We start from the raw sequence: 20,299 nt of genomic DNA, 5'->3' as shown, positions 1-20,299 counted from the left end.
TTTATTCAACCCAGGTTTGGGATCATTCCCAGTCACACGATGATGCTTCCTGGATCTCGGCATCTGAGTTGGTTTAAATTAGAAAAAATAAGTAAGCTGGAATCTAGTAAGTACATTTACTCTATACTGTACTTAAGTAGTTAAGTAACTCACAGGTGGCCTGCTTTAGTTGTGGCTTCCCTTTAAAGCTCTCTTATTGTTGCTTCACTAATATCTTATATTTTACTTTTTATTATCCGGCTGCTTATGTTACTGTCGGACTTTTATATAAGAAAGTCACCCAGCTGTGGATGTCAGTACAACTCAAATGATCACAAAAACAAAGAACTGGATCGAGAGACCGAATCTTGGGTCAGACAAACACCTGAAAAATGTAAAAAAGAAAAACAGATGAAATGTTCTTTTTATTTTGTTTTATTTCATCATCGAATGATTTGCAGAGAAACAGACAAAAGGCAGCCCCTCCTTCAGCAGAAGGACACGACAATGTGGTTTGTAAATGCTCCTCCTCCCTCGCACAGATCAGTCGACACAGTCAAACATCTGTTAATCTCAAATCTTTAGCAACAACTGGTTTTACATTAAACCAACATTTCTGTTTAATTACATTTAAATCATAGTAATAACAGTAGTATGTGTGTTGTTAAAAATGTGTTTAGACTGATCAATTGTGATTGCAAAATTTTAGCAAAGTTACTAGCAACCAGATTAGATAAGGTCATGACTTACTTAATACACCCCGACCAAGTTGGCTTTATTCGGACTCGCTGCTCTGCCGATAATATTAGACGCCTAATTGATATTATGTGGGCAACCCAGAATAAATCCCCTACGGGGGACTTTTCTCCAGCTATAGCCCTCTCCCTAGATGCAGAGAAAGCATTCGACAGGGTGGAGTGGCGTTTTCTATTTTGTGTAATGGAAGCATTTGGCTTTGGCCCAAAATTCATAAGGTGGGTCAAACTTCTCTACAACAATCCGAGAACTTCAATACTAACGAACCGTATTATATCACAGTCCTTCGACCTCCACAGGGGTACAAGACAGGGCTGCCCACTGAGTCCTCTGCTTTTTGCTTTAGCTTTAGAGCCTCTGGCAGCGACAATACGTAGAGACCCTGATTTTCCAGGTATCCAGGTCCACAATAATAACCACAAATTGATGCTCTATGCTGATGACGCCCTGGTCCTAATATCACAGCCAGAACGATCTCTACCTGCTCTCTTGAGAATTATTAACCAGTTCTCTAATATATCAGGATATAGAGTAAATTGGTCAAAGTCTGAAGCGCTCCCTCTGACAGCCTTCTGCCCCAAAACCCTGTTCCAGCCAGGGGATTTCAGCTGGCCTCAGACTGGTTTTAAATACTTAGGCATTACATTCCCCCGTTTGTTACACAACATAGTTCAGGCTAATTTTGAACCTCTATTGGACAAGTTCAGAACCGACATAATTAGATGGTCCCCTTTGTTCCTCACCCTTTGGGGTAAAGTTAACATCATCAAAATGAATTGTGCTCCAAAATTTAATTACCTCCTACAAACACTCCCGCTAAAAATCCCATCAAAATATTTCCATCAATTTGACAGATTATGCAACCAATTCATATGGAATAACAGACGCCCTAGAATAAAGCTTAAAAAGCTACAGCAGCCAGTGGAGTCGGGAGGCCTGGGGGTCCCAAATCTACTATTTTACCATTATGCTTTCAGTCTGAGACACATGGTTCACTGGGCCCTCCCTCCAGAACGAGCCCCCCCATGGCTTAGTCTGGAGAGTACTTTGTGCTCACCACTCCCTCCGATGCACATTTTAACCACCAAGCTCCCACCAGATATACAAACCCACCCCATTCTTTCTTTCCTGCAGACGGTCTGGAAGAAGGTGGCCTTGCTACTAAATTTTAACTCCCACCTTCACACTGAGGCTTCCATATGGCTCAATCCCAAACTCTGCATTAATAAATCGCCGTTTTTCTGGAGACTGTGGGTCCAGAGAGGGATACTTGTTCTCGGAGACCTGTATCAGGGGAGGATTCTCAAGTCCTTCAACGACCTTAAAGCACAGTTTCAGTTGCCACAAAGTCAGTTTTGGAGGTACTTGCAGCTCCGGCACTTATTGCTCAAAACCTTTGGTTCCTCCTCCACACCACCTCCAAATATTGAATATCTCAGCTACATCAAAAAAATCTTTGGGGGGGGTCGTGAAGTCTCTAAATATTACTCAATGCTTGTTACGGGCACGAGTAAAGGACTACCTGCCCTCCGGTTAGCTTGGGAATCTGACCTTGGTGTGGCTTTTACAGATCAGGAATGGACTGCAATGTTGCAGAATAGTAAAAAGGTGTCCAGGGAACTTAGAACGAGACTAATCCAATTCAAATTACTACACCGAATTTACTGGTCGCCACACAGACTGTATAGGGCGAACCTCATTCAGTCCCCTGAATGCTGGAGATGTCAGACTGGGGTAGGCACATTGACCCATATGATTTGGAGCTGTCCTAAAACCCAAATTTTTTGGACTGAGATACATGACTTTATCAAATCAACCATACGATGGGATATTCCTTTTTCACCAAGACTATTTGTGTTGGGAGACCCATCACTCCTTAACTATGCTCCACCTAAGGCTGCTGAGTGGGTACAGACTGCATTGATGCTGGGGCGTAAACTCATTATCTCCCAGTGGAAGGCCCCCTCCACCCCACCTGTCTCTGTATGGCATATTCAACTAGGGAGACTCGCTGCACTAGAACAACTCTCATACAGGCTCCTGAATAAAGTGGAGAGTTTCCATCTGAAGTGGGATCCATATCTGTCCAGAATAAAACGAACAGACTAGACCCTAGAGTGGGATAGTCATTGGAATTCTGAAGAAGCACTCTCAGGGATGTCAGAGTGTGGCATGCAGTAAGACCCACATAGTCAAAGGCAGGCTGTTTTTGTTTCTTTTGTTTCTTTTTTCCTTTTTTGTTTGTTGTTGTTTTTGTTTTTCTTTCCATGCTTTTGTTTATCTCTTGCTTTGTTTGCCCCCCCCTCATTTTGGTTTGGTATTCTCTACTGTTCTGCTGCTATGCTGATGTTTTTTTTATGCGATGTAATCTGTCTCCGCAGTGGACTGTAGTGTTCTAAAAAGTACAATAAAATATTAATCATAAAAAAAAAAAAAAATGTGTTTAGACACAAGTTTTGTTGTGAACGTCCAGAAACCAGACGAGTGGCCTGTGAAATGGTTAAAGTGTAGTTTGGCTTTATAGTTTCTTCTCTTCACCAGGACAGATGAGCCCTTTGTCACAGGAGGTCAGTGAAGATGGTCACCTGCAGGTCCAGGCTCACTGCATCTCTAACCCACATCCACTGCTACTGTACTGAAGGGAAATTAAAGGCAGGCAGTCATGGAAACAAACCATCTATAAAAGTAAGTAAGTAAAATTTATTTATATAGCGCTTTTCACAGATAAACACAGAAAATGGAAATATAAAAACAATATAACAGTAAATAAAACAATGTAAAACAATAAAACTATAAAAACAGCATAAGAAGAACTTAATCAAATGCTTTTCTAAATAAAAATGTCTTCAGCTGTTTCTTAGAAGAATCAGTGGAGTCCGTGCAGCAAAGAGACAGACACAGCCGTGGTGCCGCCGTCTGAAAGGCCCGGTCACCACGAGTTTTAAAACGAGTGCGCGCTACCACCAGCAGTCTCTGATCTAATGACCTTAAAGCCCGAGAAGAAGTATGTGGTTTCAGCAGGTCAGATAAATATTGAGGAGCCTGACCATGTAGGGCCCTAAAGGTTAGAACTACAATTTTAAAATGAAACCTAAAACTTACAGGCAACCAGTGAAGGGAGGCCAAGACTGGAGTGATATGCGATCTTCTCTTGGTGCCTGTTAAGAGACGTGCTGCAGCCTTCTGCACAGACTGAAGACGATTTAAGGCTGATTTGTTAAAACAAGTAAAAAGGCCGTTACAGTAGTCTAAACAAGAAGAAATAAAAGCATGAATAATCATCTCAAGTTCAAGCTTTGACACCATTAGTCTGAGTTTAGAAATATTCAGTAAATGATAAAAACAGTTTCGGACCAGCTGCTCGAGCGACATCGAGCTGTCAAACATGGCACCGAGGTTTCTGAGGCTTGATTTTACAGAAGGGTCTAAGAAGCTGATACGCTGCCTGATTTCTGGGACCATGTGGTCTGGAGCAATAATTAGGGTTTCTGTTTTATCAGAGTTTAGTTGGAGGAAATTGTCATATAACCATTTGTTGATTTCTGTCAGGCAATTACTTAAATTAGACAATTTATAAAACTCAGAAATCCTGAAGGAACAGTATAGTTGGATGTCGTCAGCATAGAGATGATAGGAGATATATTTATAGCGCTTAATAATTTGGCCTAGGGGGAATACATAAAGTAAAAAGAGAATTGGACCCAGGACAGATCCCTGAGGTACCCCACACGGCAAAACTGTTGATTCTGATGTGACATGATTCATGCAAACAGTAAAAGATCTCTCAGACAGATATGATATAAACCATTTTAAAACAACACCAGTAATCCCAAACAAGTTCTCGAGTCTGTTTATCATGATGCTGTGATCTACAGTGTCAAAAGCAGAGCTGAGATCCAGCAGGACCAGCACTGTGTGCTCTCCAGAGTCTGCTGCCATCAAGATATCACTAGATACTCTAATGCTGGGCAGACACTGTGCGATTATTTTCAGTCGCGCGATTCAGCTCCTGCTCAAACTGTACGGTTGACTCGCAGGGGGTTAGAAGTTCATAGGTCACGATGCAGGTCTCACACTATACGGCCCGATGCTCTGATGCGACCTGAGTGCTCACACTGTGCGTCCATAAAATGAAGGTTATAACAGAAAATCTGTCGCTCTCCCTCTGTCTTTCACTCACACAGACACACCACCACCATCAGCTTTGCTAAATTGCTAATGAAAAACATTGATCAGGCAGCTGTGATTGAGCAGCAGTGTAGATCCAACTATTTTCACGGTTGTTGTGGTCGTGATAATTTTGTGAGGCCACATCGAAAAGGCTCGGATGGTTCTACAGGTTGTGCCTCCATCGCTTGTGTCCAGATCACACGCTGCACTGTCGTGCTACGCCGTCTTTTTCGCTGACATTTGTGTTTGCGCGTGCGCAGTGTGGCAAACTGCGGTGACACCCTCACGACCAAGCGATTGATGATCGGGAGCTGGTTGTGAGGTGTTAATCGTGTCTCGTTACCCCACGTATGCACACGATGCACGACGCACGATGAAGGCCAAAATCGGGCCGATCGCCAAAACGGTCACACGACTCAAAAATCGGCTCAAAATGGGCTAAAAATCGCACAGTGTGAGCCCAGCACAAGTATGGCCGTTTCAGTGGAATGCAATTTACGAAAACCAGACTGGAAAGTGTCCATAACAGCATTTTTATCCAGGAAATAGTTAAGTTGTTCTAGTACTACTTTTTCTAAAATTTTCGATATAAAAGGCAGTTTGGATATTGGCCTATAACTGTTAGGAAGAGATGGATCCAGCTGGGGTTTCTTTAATATTGGCTCAACAACAGCTTGTTTAAAGAAGCTGGGGACTGAGCCAGTATGAAGAGAAGTATTTATCATTTCCACAATACAGGGGCCAACTGAATCAAACACACTAGTGAAACATGAAGATGGAAGGACATCAAGGGGGCTTGAAGTCTGTTTTATATGACAAAGCAGGCCTCTGATGTCTTGTAATGTAACAGGAGTAAAAGAGGACCAAGTATCAGAGGAGAGCAAGTTGAAAGTTTGATATTGAGAAGATGATGGAGAGATATTAGACCTGATGGCAGTGACCTTATTTCTGAAATAGTTCATAAACTCATTGCATTCGGACGTTGAGTGAACTGGTGCACAAGGAGCATCAGGAGAAACAATACTCTTAATTGTTTTAAACAAGAATTTAGGATCTTTCTTTTTTGAGGCTATGAGGTGTGAAAAATACTCTGTTCTGGCGTTTTCCACGTCATTTAGCAAGAGGACAGATTCTTTAAGGTGTAACTTATAAACCTCAAGCTGGGAAGCCTTCCACAAACGTTTCAGCTTGGGACAATATCTCCTGAAATTACGAATGTTTTCATTTAACCAAGGATGAGATTTCAAACATAGGACAGTACTTTTTTTCAGAGGTGCCACTAAACTAGAATTACACTGATTATTAAAGGATGAGACAAGAGAGTCCAAATCATTGTAAGTCATTTCAGCGTCAAACATGGCAGAGAACCTTTTGCCGGCGTTCTGGTTTATGATTCGCCTTTCAATCGTTATTTTGGGAGCCGGGGGATCCAAATAAAACGACAAGTTAAAATATATGCAGCTATGGTGACTCATATGGACATTTTCCACACGAATGTCATTTATATTTAAACCCAAGGAGAAAACAAGGTCCAATGTGTGACCCTTTACATGTGTAGGGCCAGAAACATGCTGCATAAAATTAAAAGACTCTGTGATAGTCATGAAGTCAGCAGCCATATTACAGGATGCATCATCAATATGAAGGTTAAAATCTCCCAACATTACCACCTTCTCTAATTTAATAATGGATGACAGGAGGTCGTTAAATTCAGTTAAAAAGACTCCGGCAGGGCCAGGAGGTCGGTAGATTCAAATACAATAAAAGGTGTGCAAAGAGCCGACCTTGATCATCTGCAGTTCAAAGGAGGTAAAAGAATCCGAGTTCATCAGTCTGCATGTGAATCTGTCCTGGTGCAAAACAGCGAGACCTCCGCCACGTCCCGAAAGACGTGGAGCTCCGATGATGGAGCAGCCAGTCGAACAAATGTCCTTCAGATGTATATAATCCATGTTTTGTTGCCACGTCTCAGTTAAACACATGACGTTGAGAGATTCCTTTATAACAAGATCGTTTAAAATAAACGATTTGTTTGTGACTGAGCGAGTGTTGAGCAGGGAACTGCAACACACCAGCTCCTGTGTCTGAATGCAAAAGAAATGTGTTGTTTGAGTGAGAGACTGCACCTGTGGCTGAACTATAGATACATATCGATTATAAATTGGTCCAAAAACCTCTGATGTTCAGCTGTTTTTTGTAAAAAGATAACAATGTTAGCCTTTTCTGCAGCTATGGGGCATATATGGTATCACTCTTGGCTGGAAGCAGTGCTTAAACAATGGAAAAAACACAAACTTTGTCCAAAAACCTCTCATGTTCAGCTGTTTTCCACTTTTTCTTTGGTCATTTTTTCTTTGGTCATTTTAGCCTTTTTGGCCAGGGTGAAGGGAGCATCTGCCATCAAACAAGAAGACAGCCGCATGTAGCTATGATGATGTTTGCTAGTTCACCTTACATGCATTAATGTAATAACGTGGTTAGCCTACTCAACGTAAATTACACACGAACAACATTAAGCTACTCACGCAGAGAAGAACGGCTGCTGCTGCATCATCATCCTCATCATTTCTGCTACACTGGCAGGGCTAGGGGCCAGGACTCTCCTCTCTGAGTTTTTGAGGGATGTTGCTAACTCCGGGTCCGATAACAGGCACCACACCCGCAGTAGATGTGCCCGGTGTGAGGTCTCGCAGCAAGCTATCAAATACGGCGCATTTCTGGGCTTTTAAAAAAAACGCTATGCGTCGCCAGGTGTTTCATCAGATTCGAGGTGTTGCCTCCTTTGACAGTATCACAGTATCAGCTTAAAGCACTTGTTGCTGCTGAGTTTGCATATTTTGCTGTGAAGTACAGCCTTTTACAGAATTTTGACCGCTTCGCCTTGGGCATTTTTAATCTGTAGCTCTGCTCTAAAAGAACGTACGTACCTGGGCCCGCCTACTACGCTTGGAAAGGTAAAATGATTGGCTAAAATCCAAAGTGTATGACATCTCAGGGAAAAGAAAGGACCGAAATAAAGGACCGAAATAAAGCACCGAAATGTGCGCTGCTTTTCGGTCTGGTTACTACCGTTTATGTCAGAATCGGTGCCATAATGGCACTGGATACCGGTACCCATCCCTAGTCCTGCCTCATGTGATAAATATGGCCAGTGTGATTGGCTGAGCCTTTCAGGGAGCTCTGTTTAGTTTTAGCAGCGGCAAACCTGCGCTGCGAGGAGGACGGCAGCAAAGAGGAAGAACCTGGATATAAGAAAGTGTTTTTCAAAGAAACCTGTAAGTCACTTAAAGCCAAGCTCACTCATAAAATGTGTCCGTCATAATAATGTTACAGGCTGTGCTAGGCTTTGGCCCACATCAGTCTAAAACTGTATGTAACCATGAATAACGTGTTTGGGAACTACCTGCACAGCAGGCAGCACTGTTAGTTCTCTCAGTCTCAGAGCAGCGTTTCTAATTTTGATTGGAACTGTCAGAGAAAACAGCAGCCTCGAGCAGCCAGGATATTAGTTTACAGAGGCTGTTAGAATTATATGTCTAACATTAAAATGTTGGTGACACAATAATTTCTTCCTAATGGCACTGACATATTCATAGGGTTTATTTTTGAGACAAAATATCATGAGGTAGTCATGATTTTGCAAATATTCCACCTTGTAGTGCAGTTTGCACAAATTGTTTCAAAAATGCACTCAGCCTACAAACATTACTGACGAGTCAAGATCTGCACAAAGTGACAGAAACACTGAAGCAGCTGCACATTTTATTCTTATTGTCATGTTTGTCCTGTTTGTCAGGTGAAGAACCAACACAAAGCTCAGAGAGTAATGGTGACACAAGGTCACAGGTGAAGTTGGATGATGACTTGTTGGTTCATGACTGTATTCAAAGCACATGTGTGACTGCATGTATGAGGAATGTCTCACTGTTATTCATCAGGTGACAGAGGCAGCTCTGCCATGTTGTAGCTCAGAGGTGAAGAGGCGAGGTCACAGGTGACTGACTGATGATTTGGTGCTACAGATTAACGAGAGGAGCAAGCATGTGTTTGGCTCCCTCACATAGTGGACATTGAGTTGTTGTGTGGGGCACCAGTAGTCCATGTCTGTTGCTGTAACAGTAGTTCATGTTTAGAATAAAACATCCCAGCTCACTGATCTGATCGGGGCAACAGTGCCTAAAATGTTGTATAATCTTTTACTCTGTGGTCATCTTAGACGAGTAGTTTTATGGACAAAAACCAGCAGGTCATTCAGTGTTCCCTTAGTGCTGATGTGTCAGAGATGTTGGTGTACTACAACTGAAGTAATGATGTTAAGTCCTTAAAGTCATATTCTTTTATTGTCATGACTGTATTTGAAGCTATTTTTATTTTTGTATGATACCTGATTTATATGGAATATGGCTGAAGTAAACTAAAGTCTAAAATACTTAGTCATTTGTTTAATAGTAATTTAACATATAAAACTATGAATTGTAATTTTAAATGGTTTAAAAGCATGTAGAATAGCATATGTAGGCAAGTATATTTCTCCTTTTATCAAGAAGCAAAGACAAAAAGGAAAAAAAAAAAAACGGGGCAGGGCTCGGTGGTTGACTCGTCCGTCCCCACCGATGCCAAAACCAAATCTACGCCCTTGTACTGTGTACTTGCGGGAGAGAGGAGTGTGAGAGTGGTGTGTGAGAGTGGAGGAAGGCGGTCACAGGTGGAGTTCAGCTCGCAGAGAGGTGCTGGGTGTAGATCAGCAGCGTGTAGGGAGAACAGCTACACAAGAAATCTCGCTCAGAAACCAAATCTCGCGGTAAAACTATTTTTTTCCTCTCACAGCCAATCACAGCGCAGGGTCCCGCAGGCTTCAATGCAACAGCCAATCACAGTTAGGGTAGGCGCTGCGGCGTGATGACGGAACGATAAGGAAAAAAGCCGTGCTGTGATTCGCGGGAAAAGTGAAAAATGGCGCCGGAGTAAGTTTGAAGTTTAGCGCCGCGGAGAGCAGTAGTAGCAGACAGACAGACGTAAGGGAGGCAGACAGGCAGACGTGAGGGGGACGGACAGAGACAGACAGACAGACACCCTGAAGAAGCATCGACTCAACGACCTTCTGTCCTGGGATGCCAGCAGCGGGAGGACCGGCAGAAAGGAGGCACAGCCCGGATCAATGCAGGTATCACGGCTTCCCTCTCTGCGCTGACCCGCTCTGATTTAGCCCTGGGATTTAGTGTGGCCCGTTAAGTTCAGCCCGGGACACAGAGCTGTTGGAACCCTTGAATTTATCCCGTGTCAGTTCATCACTGTGTGCAAGTGTTTTTTTTTGTGAGCTGGCCCTCTTAACGTGAATTATTACGGGCTGTTACCGGGTTATCGTTCAGGATTTCATGGCCCGGTTTACTCGTTATTGCGATCGGTTATCGCGCTTCATCAGCTCTTTTCCGTTAGTTAACCCGTTAGGGTGTGGTGGGTAGTTACTGGATGGTTAGAGCTCTGTTAACGGTATGTGATGGGAGGACGCACTGCGCATGTCAGCCCTCCTCCAATCCACCGCGCAGTTCAGGAATGAATCACAGACCGTCTGTCTGTCTCTCTGCAGGATGTATGAGGACCTGATCGAAGACTTCTGCGGTCTGGAGCATCAGGTGTCTCCAGGGGGCGGAGGGTGTGAAGGGGGGCGTGTCCCCGAACCTGACGGGGTGGAGTCCAGTCTGAGCGTGGGTCAGTTCGTGCTCTGTCGTTGGTCAGATGGACTGTACTACCTGGGAAAGATCCAACGGGTAAGCCTGTGCTCACCTGACACCCACTGCAGCGTCATCATGCTCATCGTGATTGGCTGAGTTTCTGTGTTCTGATTGGTGGATAGGTGAGTCCCCCTAGGCAGAGCTGCTTCGTCACTTTTGAGGACAACTCCAAGTTCTGGGTCCTCTGGAAGGACATCCAGCACGGTGAGACAGACGGGTGGAGTGAGAGAAAGCTAGAGAGGGCAAGACAGGTGCTTCATGTCTGTGATCTGCTTCTTTTGTCCAATCCTAATGCAGCTGGAGTACCGGGGGAGGAGCCTCGCTGCTCCATGTGCCAGGAGGTGGACCCAAACTCCAACACCCAATCAAACCAGATCCTGATCTGTGGGAAGTGTGGGATCGGTGAGTCTGACACACACACACACACACACACACACACAGGAGCAGTCCATTAGGAACACTTGCCTGTAGGGCTGGGCCATATCATACCGTTCACGGTAATACCGGTATAATGTTGGGCAACGGCAAGAAAATGAAATATGGCAATAGAATATGGGTAAAACGCGCATGCGCAGTGCCTTTGTTTTTATACGCACATGGCAGAAAACGCATGGTGGAGACGGAGAATGAGAAGAGCGAAAGCGGATCGTTGAATGAAACGGATGAACGAGAATCCGGTTGTTCAGTGATCACGCAACGAATCCTACTTCCGGGTCTAAAGTAGTCTGCGTTTAATATGGCTTTTGTGTTGTTAACATGTTTAATGTTATGTATTTTCTTCTATTTGATCTCAAAAAGCTCCTAAAACAGTCAGTGATCCCTGTTGACCTCCCTCGGCTTTTATTACCGCTAATCATTTATTTAAGCTCAGTTTTTAAAACCTTAGGATGTAACTACAGCCCAGCCCATGCAGCAGTATATGAATGACTAACCTCGTATTGTGGATGGATTATCTCAGTTGTTCTCCTGGCTGAAGTTTGGTCCTTTTACAGCATCCTGCCATGCGATTACATTTGTTCCTGACCACCGAGAACACTCACGTTAACTTTTATCGAGTGGAAAAAAAGTTAGCTTGTTTATATTATGCTAACATAGCTGTGTCGCTAGCGGTCACGTAGCACATCATTATATACCAGCTAGCCCAACTTCAGTAACCCTACAAACGTCACTGCTGTTTAGTTTCTGTCTTCATTTATGCTGGAAGTGATAACAGAGCTGTACGTTTGAATTTGTTTCCAAAACCCCGCAGTCAGGACATGCTATATTGTATTTAGATAGAAGCTAGCGAGCTAACTCCCTGCTAACTTCTAACTCTGTTAAATGTCATAAATTCCGTTTTCATGGATGCCTGGATGTTAAACTCAATTGTTACACCTGGTAGAGCAGAACGCTGATCATTTTATTAAAGATGAAAGACTTTAGACAGTTTTTCAACTCTCAGTAATGCCACAGTGATCGTTTGATATATGGACCTGCAGCAGAGTTTAGGCCCAGACACGGCTAGTGACGTCAGACTGAACAATCGGATTGGTTTGTAGAAATGCTGCAGCTTCAGTGGTGTGGAACTGGTTTAGCTTTCGTCCGTCAGATACACAACAAAGCACTATTTTTGGTGGCGCATGCTAGCGGGCCGTCGTTATTACCCTGTTTCTTGGAAAATACGGCGTACTTACAATCAACCCTTTGATTTTTCTGAAAATCGACAGAGCCCCTTATAACCCCGTGTGCCTTATGTTTGAATTCTGGTTGTGTTTACTAGGGCTGCCACGATTTGTCGACTAGTCACGATTACGTCGACTATCAAAATCGTCGACGACTGATTTAATAGTCGACGCGTCGTTTGAAACTTTGTACGATCACAAAAGACGCAGGAATAATAGCAGGATTTAAAGGTATAAAGTAAGAAGAAAAAGCGAGTTCTTAGTCACACAGTGTCCCAGGTCTCACACAGGCACTTTTATTAACATACAGCGCAGATGTACGTGAAAAAATTACTCAGAAAAAAAAGAAAGAAATTATCAACATTTATTAAATAATAATGCTAATTAATGCCGTTAATGTCATTTTAACGAGATTAACGCTGACAGCACTAAAATAGTAATCTCCAAATGTTTTCTTTTTAACGAGCAGCCTGCAGGTGATGGGGGAGTTGTGTTCAGTGAAGGAGAGGCGAGGCAGAGTAACGTTGCGTAGAGACAAAAGTGGACGAAAGAGAGGCAAACTTGCGGTTCCACAAGTATAATTGTAACGTAACGTAGTAACATATTGTGTATAAAAAAATATATCGATATATTAAAAAACTCGATATATCGCCCAGCCCTACTGCATGGTGTTTCGGGGTGGGATTTATTGGACGGGCTTGCAGTGACATCAGTGTTTTCTCAGGAGGCGGAGCTCCTCCATAACTGCTGATACTTCTAATGTGAATGACCTCTGACCTTTAACAGAAGCTCAGAGTGAAGCTGATAGTAGAAACATTAGCGCAAACGCTGTTTGCAGTAAAGGCAGAAATGCTTTCTGATGATCAGATTTAAGGTCAAAGGTCACGATGACTGAGTGCTCTTTGTTTATCTGTTGCCATGGTGAATCCTGGGCTCTGACCATCACCTGTCTGTCAGGTTTCCACCAGCAGTGTCACATTCCTCCAGTAGAGGGCAGCGGCACCCTGACTCCGTGGTTCTGCAGACGCTGCGTCTTTGCTCTGGCGGTCCGGGTACGATGCTTCTCACCTGTGTGTGTGTGTGTGTGTGTGTGTGTGTGTGTGTGTGTGTGTGTGTGTGTGTGTGTGTGTCTCTCTCTCTCATTTGTGTGTGTGTGTGTGTGTGTGTGTGTGTGTCTCTCTCTCTCTCTTACCCGTTTGTGTGTGTGTGTGTGTGTGTGTGTGTGTGTGTGTGTGTGTGTGTCTCTCTCTCATTTGTGTGTGTGTGTTTCGCCTGCCTCTGACTCGTGTCTCTGCACCTGTGTGTCCCACAGAAGGGCGGGGCTCTGAGGAAAGGTGTGATAGCCAAAGCCCTGAGTGTGATGAAACAGGTGCTTCCGTACGAGCTGGAGGCCCTGGACTGGGACTCGCAGCACCGGACCAATCAGCAGCAGTGTTACTGTTACTGCGGCGGCCCTGGAGAGTAAGTTGGCCTGATGACAGCTGCAGGTGTGGTTGGCCATTACTTGATTCACCTGTGTGCATTACCTTTGTGTGCAGGTGGTACCTGAAGATGCTGCAGTGCTTCAGGTGTCAACAGTGGTTCCATGAGGCGTGCACTCAGTGCCTGCAGGAAGCAATGATGTTTGGAGACAGGTGAGGCTCCACCCCCTGCTCCGCCCCTCCCCCTGCTACCTTTCCCCGGTATGGCTCTGACTTCCTGTCCTCCCGCAGGTTCTACTTGTTTGTGTGCGTGGTGTGTAATAAGGGCTCAGAGTGCGTGCGGCGCCTGTCCCTCAGGTGGGTGGACCTGGTCCACCTGGTGCTCTACAACCTGTCCATCTGCAGCAAGAAGAAGTATTTCGAACTGGACGAGATCCTCACCTTCGTCTCTACCCACTGGGACCACCTGCAGCTTGGGAAGGTAATAGCACACCTGAGCCAGGTACGCTGAGATCACGTGGTGTGCCTGTGTTCATTTAACCCTCTGTGTGTTTGTTCAGCTGTCCAACACCCCCCCAGCAGAGAGGGGGCAGCACCTGCTCGACGCACTCAACAAGTACAAGAGCAAGTAAGGACCAATCAGAGCGAGGCCGTCACGAGTACACGTGTGTAACATGAACACAGGATGTGTGTTCTTAACGTGTGTGTGTGTGTGTGTGTTCAGGTTTCTGTGCGGGAAGGAAATCAAAAAGAGGAAGTGCATCTTTCGTCTGAGGACCAGGGTCCCTCCTAACCCCCCCTCCAAGCTCTTTCCTGAGCGTGCTCAGAATGATGGGGGCGGGGCAAGGAAGAAGACGGCGAGCAGGTATGATCTCTTGCTGCCAGCCGTCGCTGCCTGTGATTGGACGAAGCGTAACCGTGGTGTTTATTTCTGTTTCTTCAGCAGCTCAGCTGAGAGGAGAAAGAGGAAGTCCAAGTGGCTTCTCGAGGATGCCATTCCTAATGTGAGGCTCATTTTCTTCTTCTGTGGTTTCTAAAGCTGTTAATGCATCACGCTGACTGTGACCTTCTGCCCGTAGAACGAGCTGACCTGCAGCTGGACCGCCAACCACCACATGGCCAACATTTTTGACTTCACGCTGGATGAGCTGCAGAGCCTGAAGAGGTGAGATTAGCGCTGGACTCGGCGCTCTGATTGATGCTTTGCTTACCTGTGCTTTCCCGTTCACGTCATACGGTGGCGCACCTGTGACGTTGCTGTCCTTCCTCAGCAGCTCCAGCAGAGCCGTCAGCATCGACCAGGACTCCACCGATGCCTCCACCTCTGGCTCCGCCTCCTCCTACCACTTCAGGTGAGCTGAGTGAACACCTGACTCACCAACCCTAGGCTTTTGATATCTGACCTTTGACCTCTGTCTTCAGGAGAAGGATGGGCAGCAGAAAGAGGAAGTTACCCCGGAACAGTTACAGCCAGTGGGCCAATCGCAGTGAGGCAGGGGAGGAGCTTGGAGGGGAAGAGCCTTCTGGCATCATTGGGGCCCAGGAAGCTACAAACCACACCCACCTGACCACAGACTCCTCCCACTTCTTGTCAGACCACTCACCGCTGCCATCTGACAACTCCCACCTCCACTCCTCCATCTCCTCTTACTTTGGAGTAGCGGGTAGGCTAACCAATGGCGAGCGCTACCAGGTGTTGGCTCGCCGCATCACCCCTCAGGGGACGGTCCAGTACTTGCTGGAGTGGGAGGGGACGACCCCTTATTAGGACGTTATTAAGGTCCAGGTGGTGTTAGAAGCTTTGATTCCTTTTCCTCTACACTTGCTGCTGGTGAGCTGCTTATTGGTTGAAACCTGAACTGACACTGTGGCCCCGCAACCACCTGGTCTCCCCGTGTCCCTGTTAAACATTTGGATCCCTGTTAAACCACCGGGCTCTCCGTGTCCCCGTTAAACCACCGGGCTCCCCGTGTCCCTGTTAAACATGTGGGCTGTATATCCCCAGCTGGCTGGTGAGTTTTGAGGAATCAGGAATCAAAGCTGAACTCGATCCTGGAAAAAATAGTTTTTAGTTTAAAAAGTGTTTAAATGCAGCCAAAGAGACACACAGAGCTCCCGCCTGACTCCTCCCACCTCCACCATGTTTGCAGCCTCACACACTGATTAGTTGTTTTCCTGGTTGTAATGATGTCACACTGGTGGAGTTCTTCTTTTGCTCTGATTTGTAAAACACTCAGAGTTCCTCATGCAGCGCCCCCTGGCTGTCAGACAGCACCCTGCCTCTCTTGCCCCCTCCCTCCCCTGAAGTTTTCATGTTGTGTACCTGATCAGAAGCACTTAGTCACGTGTTTACCTGCCCCTTCCTCACCTGTGCAGTGTTCTCACTCTATCACATGATCTCACCTGCGGAGCATCCCATTCGTCGTCTATGCAAACACCAAAGTGCGCCTGCTGGTGATCAATCTGAGCCACCGATCAGTGTTTCTCCTAGCTTGAAGCTAACGCAGCCCATATTTGTGAATGAGGGATGCTAATAGTGCTAACAGTCTCTGAGACGTTAAACTGGCACTCTGTCACTTTAAGATATGCTCTGCTCCTATTGGCCTGTTAAATGCTTGTTTTGATCATCTGACTGTTTGTTTGCTGTTTTCCTCTCCAGCTGACCAATCAGCTGCCAGCTTTCTCTGGATTAAAAACAAATGTTTTCTGACCTTTGACCTTTTCTGTGTTTCTGTGTGTGTCTGAGAAGCAGAGATGCGTGGAAACCTGGGTTTGTGGAAACCTGTGAGTGTCACAGTCAGTCTACACCTGGCTCTAGGTCTAACTTTATGGGTCCAGATTTACAGGGTCCTGGGGAGCTTTCATGTTACTGAGAGTCCTCACAAAGGCAGGTATACAGGTGTGTGTGTGTGTGTGTGTGTGTGTGTGTGTGTGTGTGAGAGACACTAGTGCAGGTAATCTGATAATCCAGTTAAGGTGTTAAAAGGCAGAGAAACCTGCATGAGTGTTCAGGTGCATCTGTGTCGTTGTCCTGAGGGTCCCAGCACTCACACAGGTATTCAGGCAGACGGGTAACATGGCGATGTGACAGATTCACAGCAGAGGAGACCACCTGCATCTACCTGTAAGCTTCTTCACCTGTCCATACTTTGTGTTTGTGTACCTGCTCTGTGTTTCTTTACGCCTGCCTGAGGTCAGACATGAGGTCCAGCTCATGTTTTCCCTTAAATCAGGGACCTGATTGAAAGCAGCACAGTCTAAGGGAGATCGAGGTGCGTTCCAAACGACCCTTTTTGCTCAGGAAGGTTCCTCACTGAGCGATGTATCTGCATGGTGGCCATAACCAGAGCTGTTCCAGTTCTCCAAACACTACGCAAAGGAACTTCAATGCTTCCCTTAGCAGAGCATCCTTTATGAACGGGGAGAAGAAAATTCCGTCCCATAATTCACAGCAGCGGACCATCTGACCATTCATGAAAACATCAACATAATAAATGTGGAGGATCGTGTAAATGTTCCTTCTAACTGCATTTTCCATTTCATCCTGACCTTTCATTAGACAAAGGTTTCAGTGCTACGTATAACAAAGTACTTCAGAATTGAACTGAACTAAACAAAGCAGGACGTTGTATCTTTTACTCATTGCACATGCAGGAGGGGGGTCAGGTAGCTCGCCTGGTCAGCAGTAATGAAAAGTTTAACACTCTGACTCTGGAGTTGGGCAGCTTCAGGTCCTGGGCGCATCAAACGTAGCACAGAGTGGCTCTGGTTTAATTTGAGGACTTCAGACATCGTTTGGGAAACAGTTCCAAACGTTGGCCAATGAAGGACCAGTACATATGAAGTAATGTACCAGGAGCACCCCCTACAGGCTGGGTGTATACGCTCCAGCCTGACCCTGGATCAATGCACCCGATGATCTTAAATGAGTGTGTCGAGCACACATCGATATAGTGTGAACTTGGCCGAGGACAGAGTCCCACAGGTCATCTGTGATATGAAAGTTATGTCTTGTTCCCATTTAGATTCGATGGCAGCTACTGAAGAAGATTGTAAGTGGGAGACTAGATTGTACAAGGATGATATTATGCCCCTGGAGGTTGGACTGACCATGGGGTGGCTGTAGCGCAGGTGGTAGAGCAGGTCAGCCACTAATCAGAAGGTTGGTGGTTCGATCCCAGGCTGTCTCCTGGCTGCATGCCAAATAACCTTGGGCAAGATACTAACCCCGTGTTTGCCTACTGGTGGTGGTCAGAGGGCCCGGTGGCGCCAGTGTCCGGCAGCCTCGCCTCTGTCAGTGCGCCCCAGGGCAGCTGTGGCTACAATGTAGCTGCCATCACCAGTGTGTGAATGAATGGATATAGTGTGAAGCGCTTTGGGGTCCTTAGGGACTAGAAAAGCAAATGCAGGCCATTAAAATATCTGCTGCAGGGCTGCCAAACTCAATTGCACTGGGGGCCAAACCTCAAGGCACACTTTAGGTCAAGATAAACATTTATTGAACACACTAAAACAATGTTTTGTAAACATAAATATGAATACAGACAGGAATATTATTCCAGAATAAATAAACTTTAAAGTTAAAGTTTATTCTTTAAACATTTTGCTCTCCATAAAAATATATCCTGTCAAAATTATGCAAGTTAGAAACAAGAACATGCTGCCAAAAGCCCAGAAAAAGTAAATGAAAGCAAACACAAGGTTGGAGCCGCATGTAGACGGAGCTGGGCGTTGCTGCAGGAGTGGAGCTAATAAACTGTGCGGGCCAGTCAGTGTCGTACTTTGCCTGAGTGCATCATTACACTGCAGCTGCATCTGAATCTGCACGGGTGCAGTTTCCACGTTGGGTTGTGAAGCAGCTCGAAATTCTCTTTTTGTGCTTCAAAGTCACCAAAGCGCCACAAACTCTGTGCACTCAGTTTATCAGCAAAGTGCGCATTTGGGAACACTGTTGCACTGACTTGGCTCAACATTACTTGGCAACAGGGATCACTGCATCATAAAAGACTGAAATTGACGGTGATTTAAACCTTTAGTTCGGATCAAATTCACGGTCTCCGTTACGGTGATCATTACATGCTCCATTTTAAGGACTTTACCACACAGCCTTTCCTGGTGTGTGATGCAGTGATGCTGTTAACTCACCGGTACAGTTCTCCTCCTGCATCTTTAATCGCATCCTACTGACTAGTCAGTTTTTTTTCACCGCACAACACCGGCGCTGCATCCAACAAGTTTGTCCCAGGACAGTTTCATGTCGTTTACACTTTGACATACGTTTCTATTCAGGCTCACATTTGCCAAAATCTGTGTTTTGTCTGGACACAAGGCGACGCATAGCTTCATCATGCAGCTCTTTAGAAACTCTCCCTCGGTAAATAGCCGGGCTGATTTGGCTCCTCTGCCACAATAAAACTTGCTTTCACAACAGCTTCACTTTGTGGTTTTGCTCTGGTGACAAACGTCTGCTGAAATGTCAGATTCTTCTTTAGCTCGTCTACTTTCTGTAGTTTCTGCGTTTAGGTTTTTCTGCTTAGCCTGACGTTTCGTCTCGTCGTGCCGTCTTAAATTAAATTGCTTCATTACAGCCACATTCGCTCCACTAATAAGACACACGTGTTTACCAGCATGTCTGTAAACATATATTCAGCCTGCCACTGGTGCTGAAAGGCTCTGCTTTCAGAATTAACTTTTCTCTTCGCCATTGTGAGCGGCTAGCTTCGCAATAGAGATCGACAGACCACGTGACTTTCGCGCGTTGCGTTGTAGGTACGAGTGGCAACAAAATCAAAACACTGCATCGAGCGCTAGCATTTCCAGCTCCTCTAATCTTAATTCTGCAGTTTTAATCCCTACTTGCATTTTATTTGCCCCAAAAACAGTGATGTACGAAACCACGGTGAACACGGCAGCTCCGTACGAAGACAGACGTGACGAAGAGGCAAAAAAAGTACGAGGAACAAATCAAAGGAGGGTCAGACCCACACGAGCACACAGAGTGGAGTAAGGACGTTAGCGTGCTGCACAACTTTCATCACGCACATATTTATTATTATATGGTCCTAAGCGTGAGTGCGTACACTCACAACATGTTTAGTAACTTCAGATCCTGCAACAAGCCCAGCTTGACGATTCCATCTCACAGCTGCTGTTACATGTTTTTCTTTATCTCCTGCACAGGCCAACGCATCTATTTGTCGTTTCAGGTTGTAGTGTTACACAACATTTTCAGATCTAATAGAAAAAAATGAGTTTCATAATTCATTCAATTATTGTCTTTATTTATAGCTGGCATTATTGTTTCATTCTATTATAGAATCTTAGGAGGCAACATTGTATTTCATCAGCTTTATTAGCTGCTTGGGTGAAAAACAAATCAACAATGCAACAAAAAAAACAACAACATTGCAAAACAACATACTGGAAAACAGTTATTCATCACTTGCTTCAATACAACACTTGGGCACATATATGCAGACGTTTCGTAGCTGTTTTGATATCACTCTCTCTCTTAACTATCTGTCATTGAAGGAACAAATAGGTGGTTTGAGGGAAAGTGGAAGGGAGGGGACAAAAACAA

General features: G+C 45.1%; 2 protein-coding genes across 8 annotated transcripts in view; both read left to right on the top strand.

Annotated features, from left to right (window-relative positions):
• Positions 1-9,760: 9,760 nt before the first annotated feature.
• phf19 (PHD finger protein 19) lies at positions 9,761-16,430 on the top strand. 6 transcript variants are annotated; one of them, XM_026188771.1, is made up of 14 exons: positions 9,764-10,069; positions 10,493-10,673; positions 10,760-10,841; positions 10,935-11,039; positions 13,256-13,350; positions 13,611-13,759; positions 13,837-13,932; positions 14,011-14,200; positions 14,280-14,347; positions 14,444-14,584; positions 14,666-14,723; positions 14,799-14,884; positions 14,991-15,071; positions 15,142-16,430. In XM_026188771.1, the coding sequence occupies exons 1-14, from the start codon at positions 10,017-10,019 to the stop codon at positions 15,485-15,487; spliced, it is 1,731 nt and encodes a 576-aa protein (XP_026044556.1). In that variant the 5' UTR covers positions 9,764-10,016; the 3' UTR covers positions 15,488-16,430. The 6 variants fall into 6 exon arrangements, with proteins under 6 accessions (XP_026044553.1, XP_026044551.1, XP_026044550.1 ...); XM_026188770.1 differs by having other exon boundaries at positions 9,765-10,069; positions 14,663-14,723; positions 14,994-15,071; XM_026188769.1 differs by having other exon boundaries at positions 9,766-10,069; positions 14,663-14,723.
• Positions 16,431-16,690: 260 nt separating this feature from the next.
• Positions 16,691-20,299, top strand: part of LOC113033937 (disabled homolog 2-interacting protein-like) — a 48,332-nt gene continuing 44,723 nt past the window's right edge. The window contains exon 1 of one of the 2 annotated variants that reach the window (XM_026188144.1): positions 16,691-16,843. The gene's annotated coding sequence lies outside the window, so the exon portion shown is untranslated. The remainder of the gene's footprint in view (positions 16,844-20,299) is intronic. The other variant, XM_026188145.1, reaches the window with a different exon arrangement.

The sequence above is a fragment of the Astatotilapia calliptera genome, chromosome 12 (assembly GCF_900246225.1).
Source record: "Astatotilapia calliptera chromosome 12, fAstCal1.2, whole genome shotgun sequence".
NCBI classification, from domain to species: domain Eukaryota; kingdom Metazoa; phylum Chordata; class Actinopteri; order Cichliformes; family Cichlidae; genus Astatotilapia; species Astatotilapia calliptera.
This window is presented reverse-complemented; position numbering and strand designations above follow the sequence as displayed.

Excerpts from the sequence above, each read along its gene's own strand:
- phf19 (XM_026188765.1), top strand. The coding sequence starts at position 10,017 with ATGCCAGCAGCGGGAGGACCGGCAGAAAGGAGGCACAGCCCGGATCAA. Across the intron at positions 10,070-10,492 it reads CACAGCCCGGATCAATGCAG|GATGTATGAGGACCTGATCG; the intron begins GTATCACGGCTT and ends GTCTCTCTGCAG. Across the intron at positions 11,040-13,255 it reads CTGTGGGAAGTGTGGGATCG|GTTTCCACCAGCAGTGTCAC; the intron begins GTGAGTCTGACA and ends CCTGTCTGTCAG.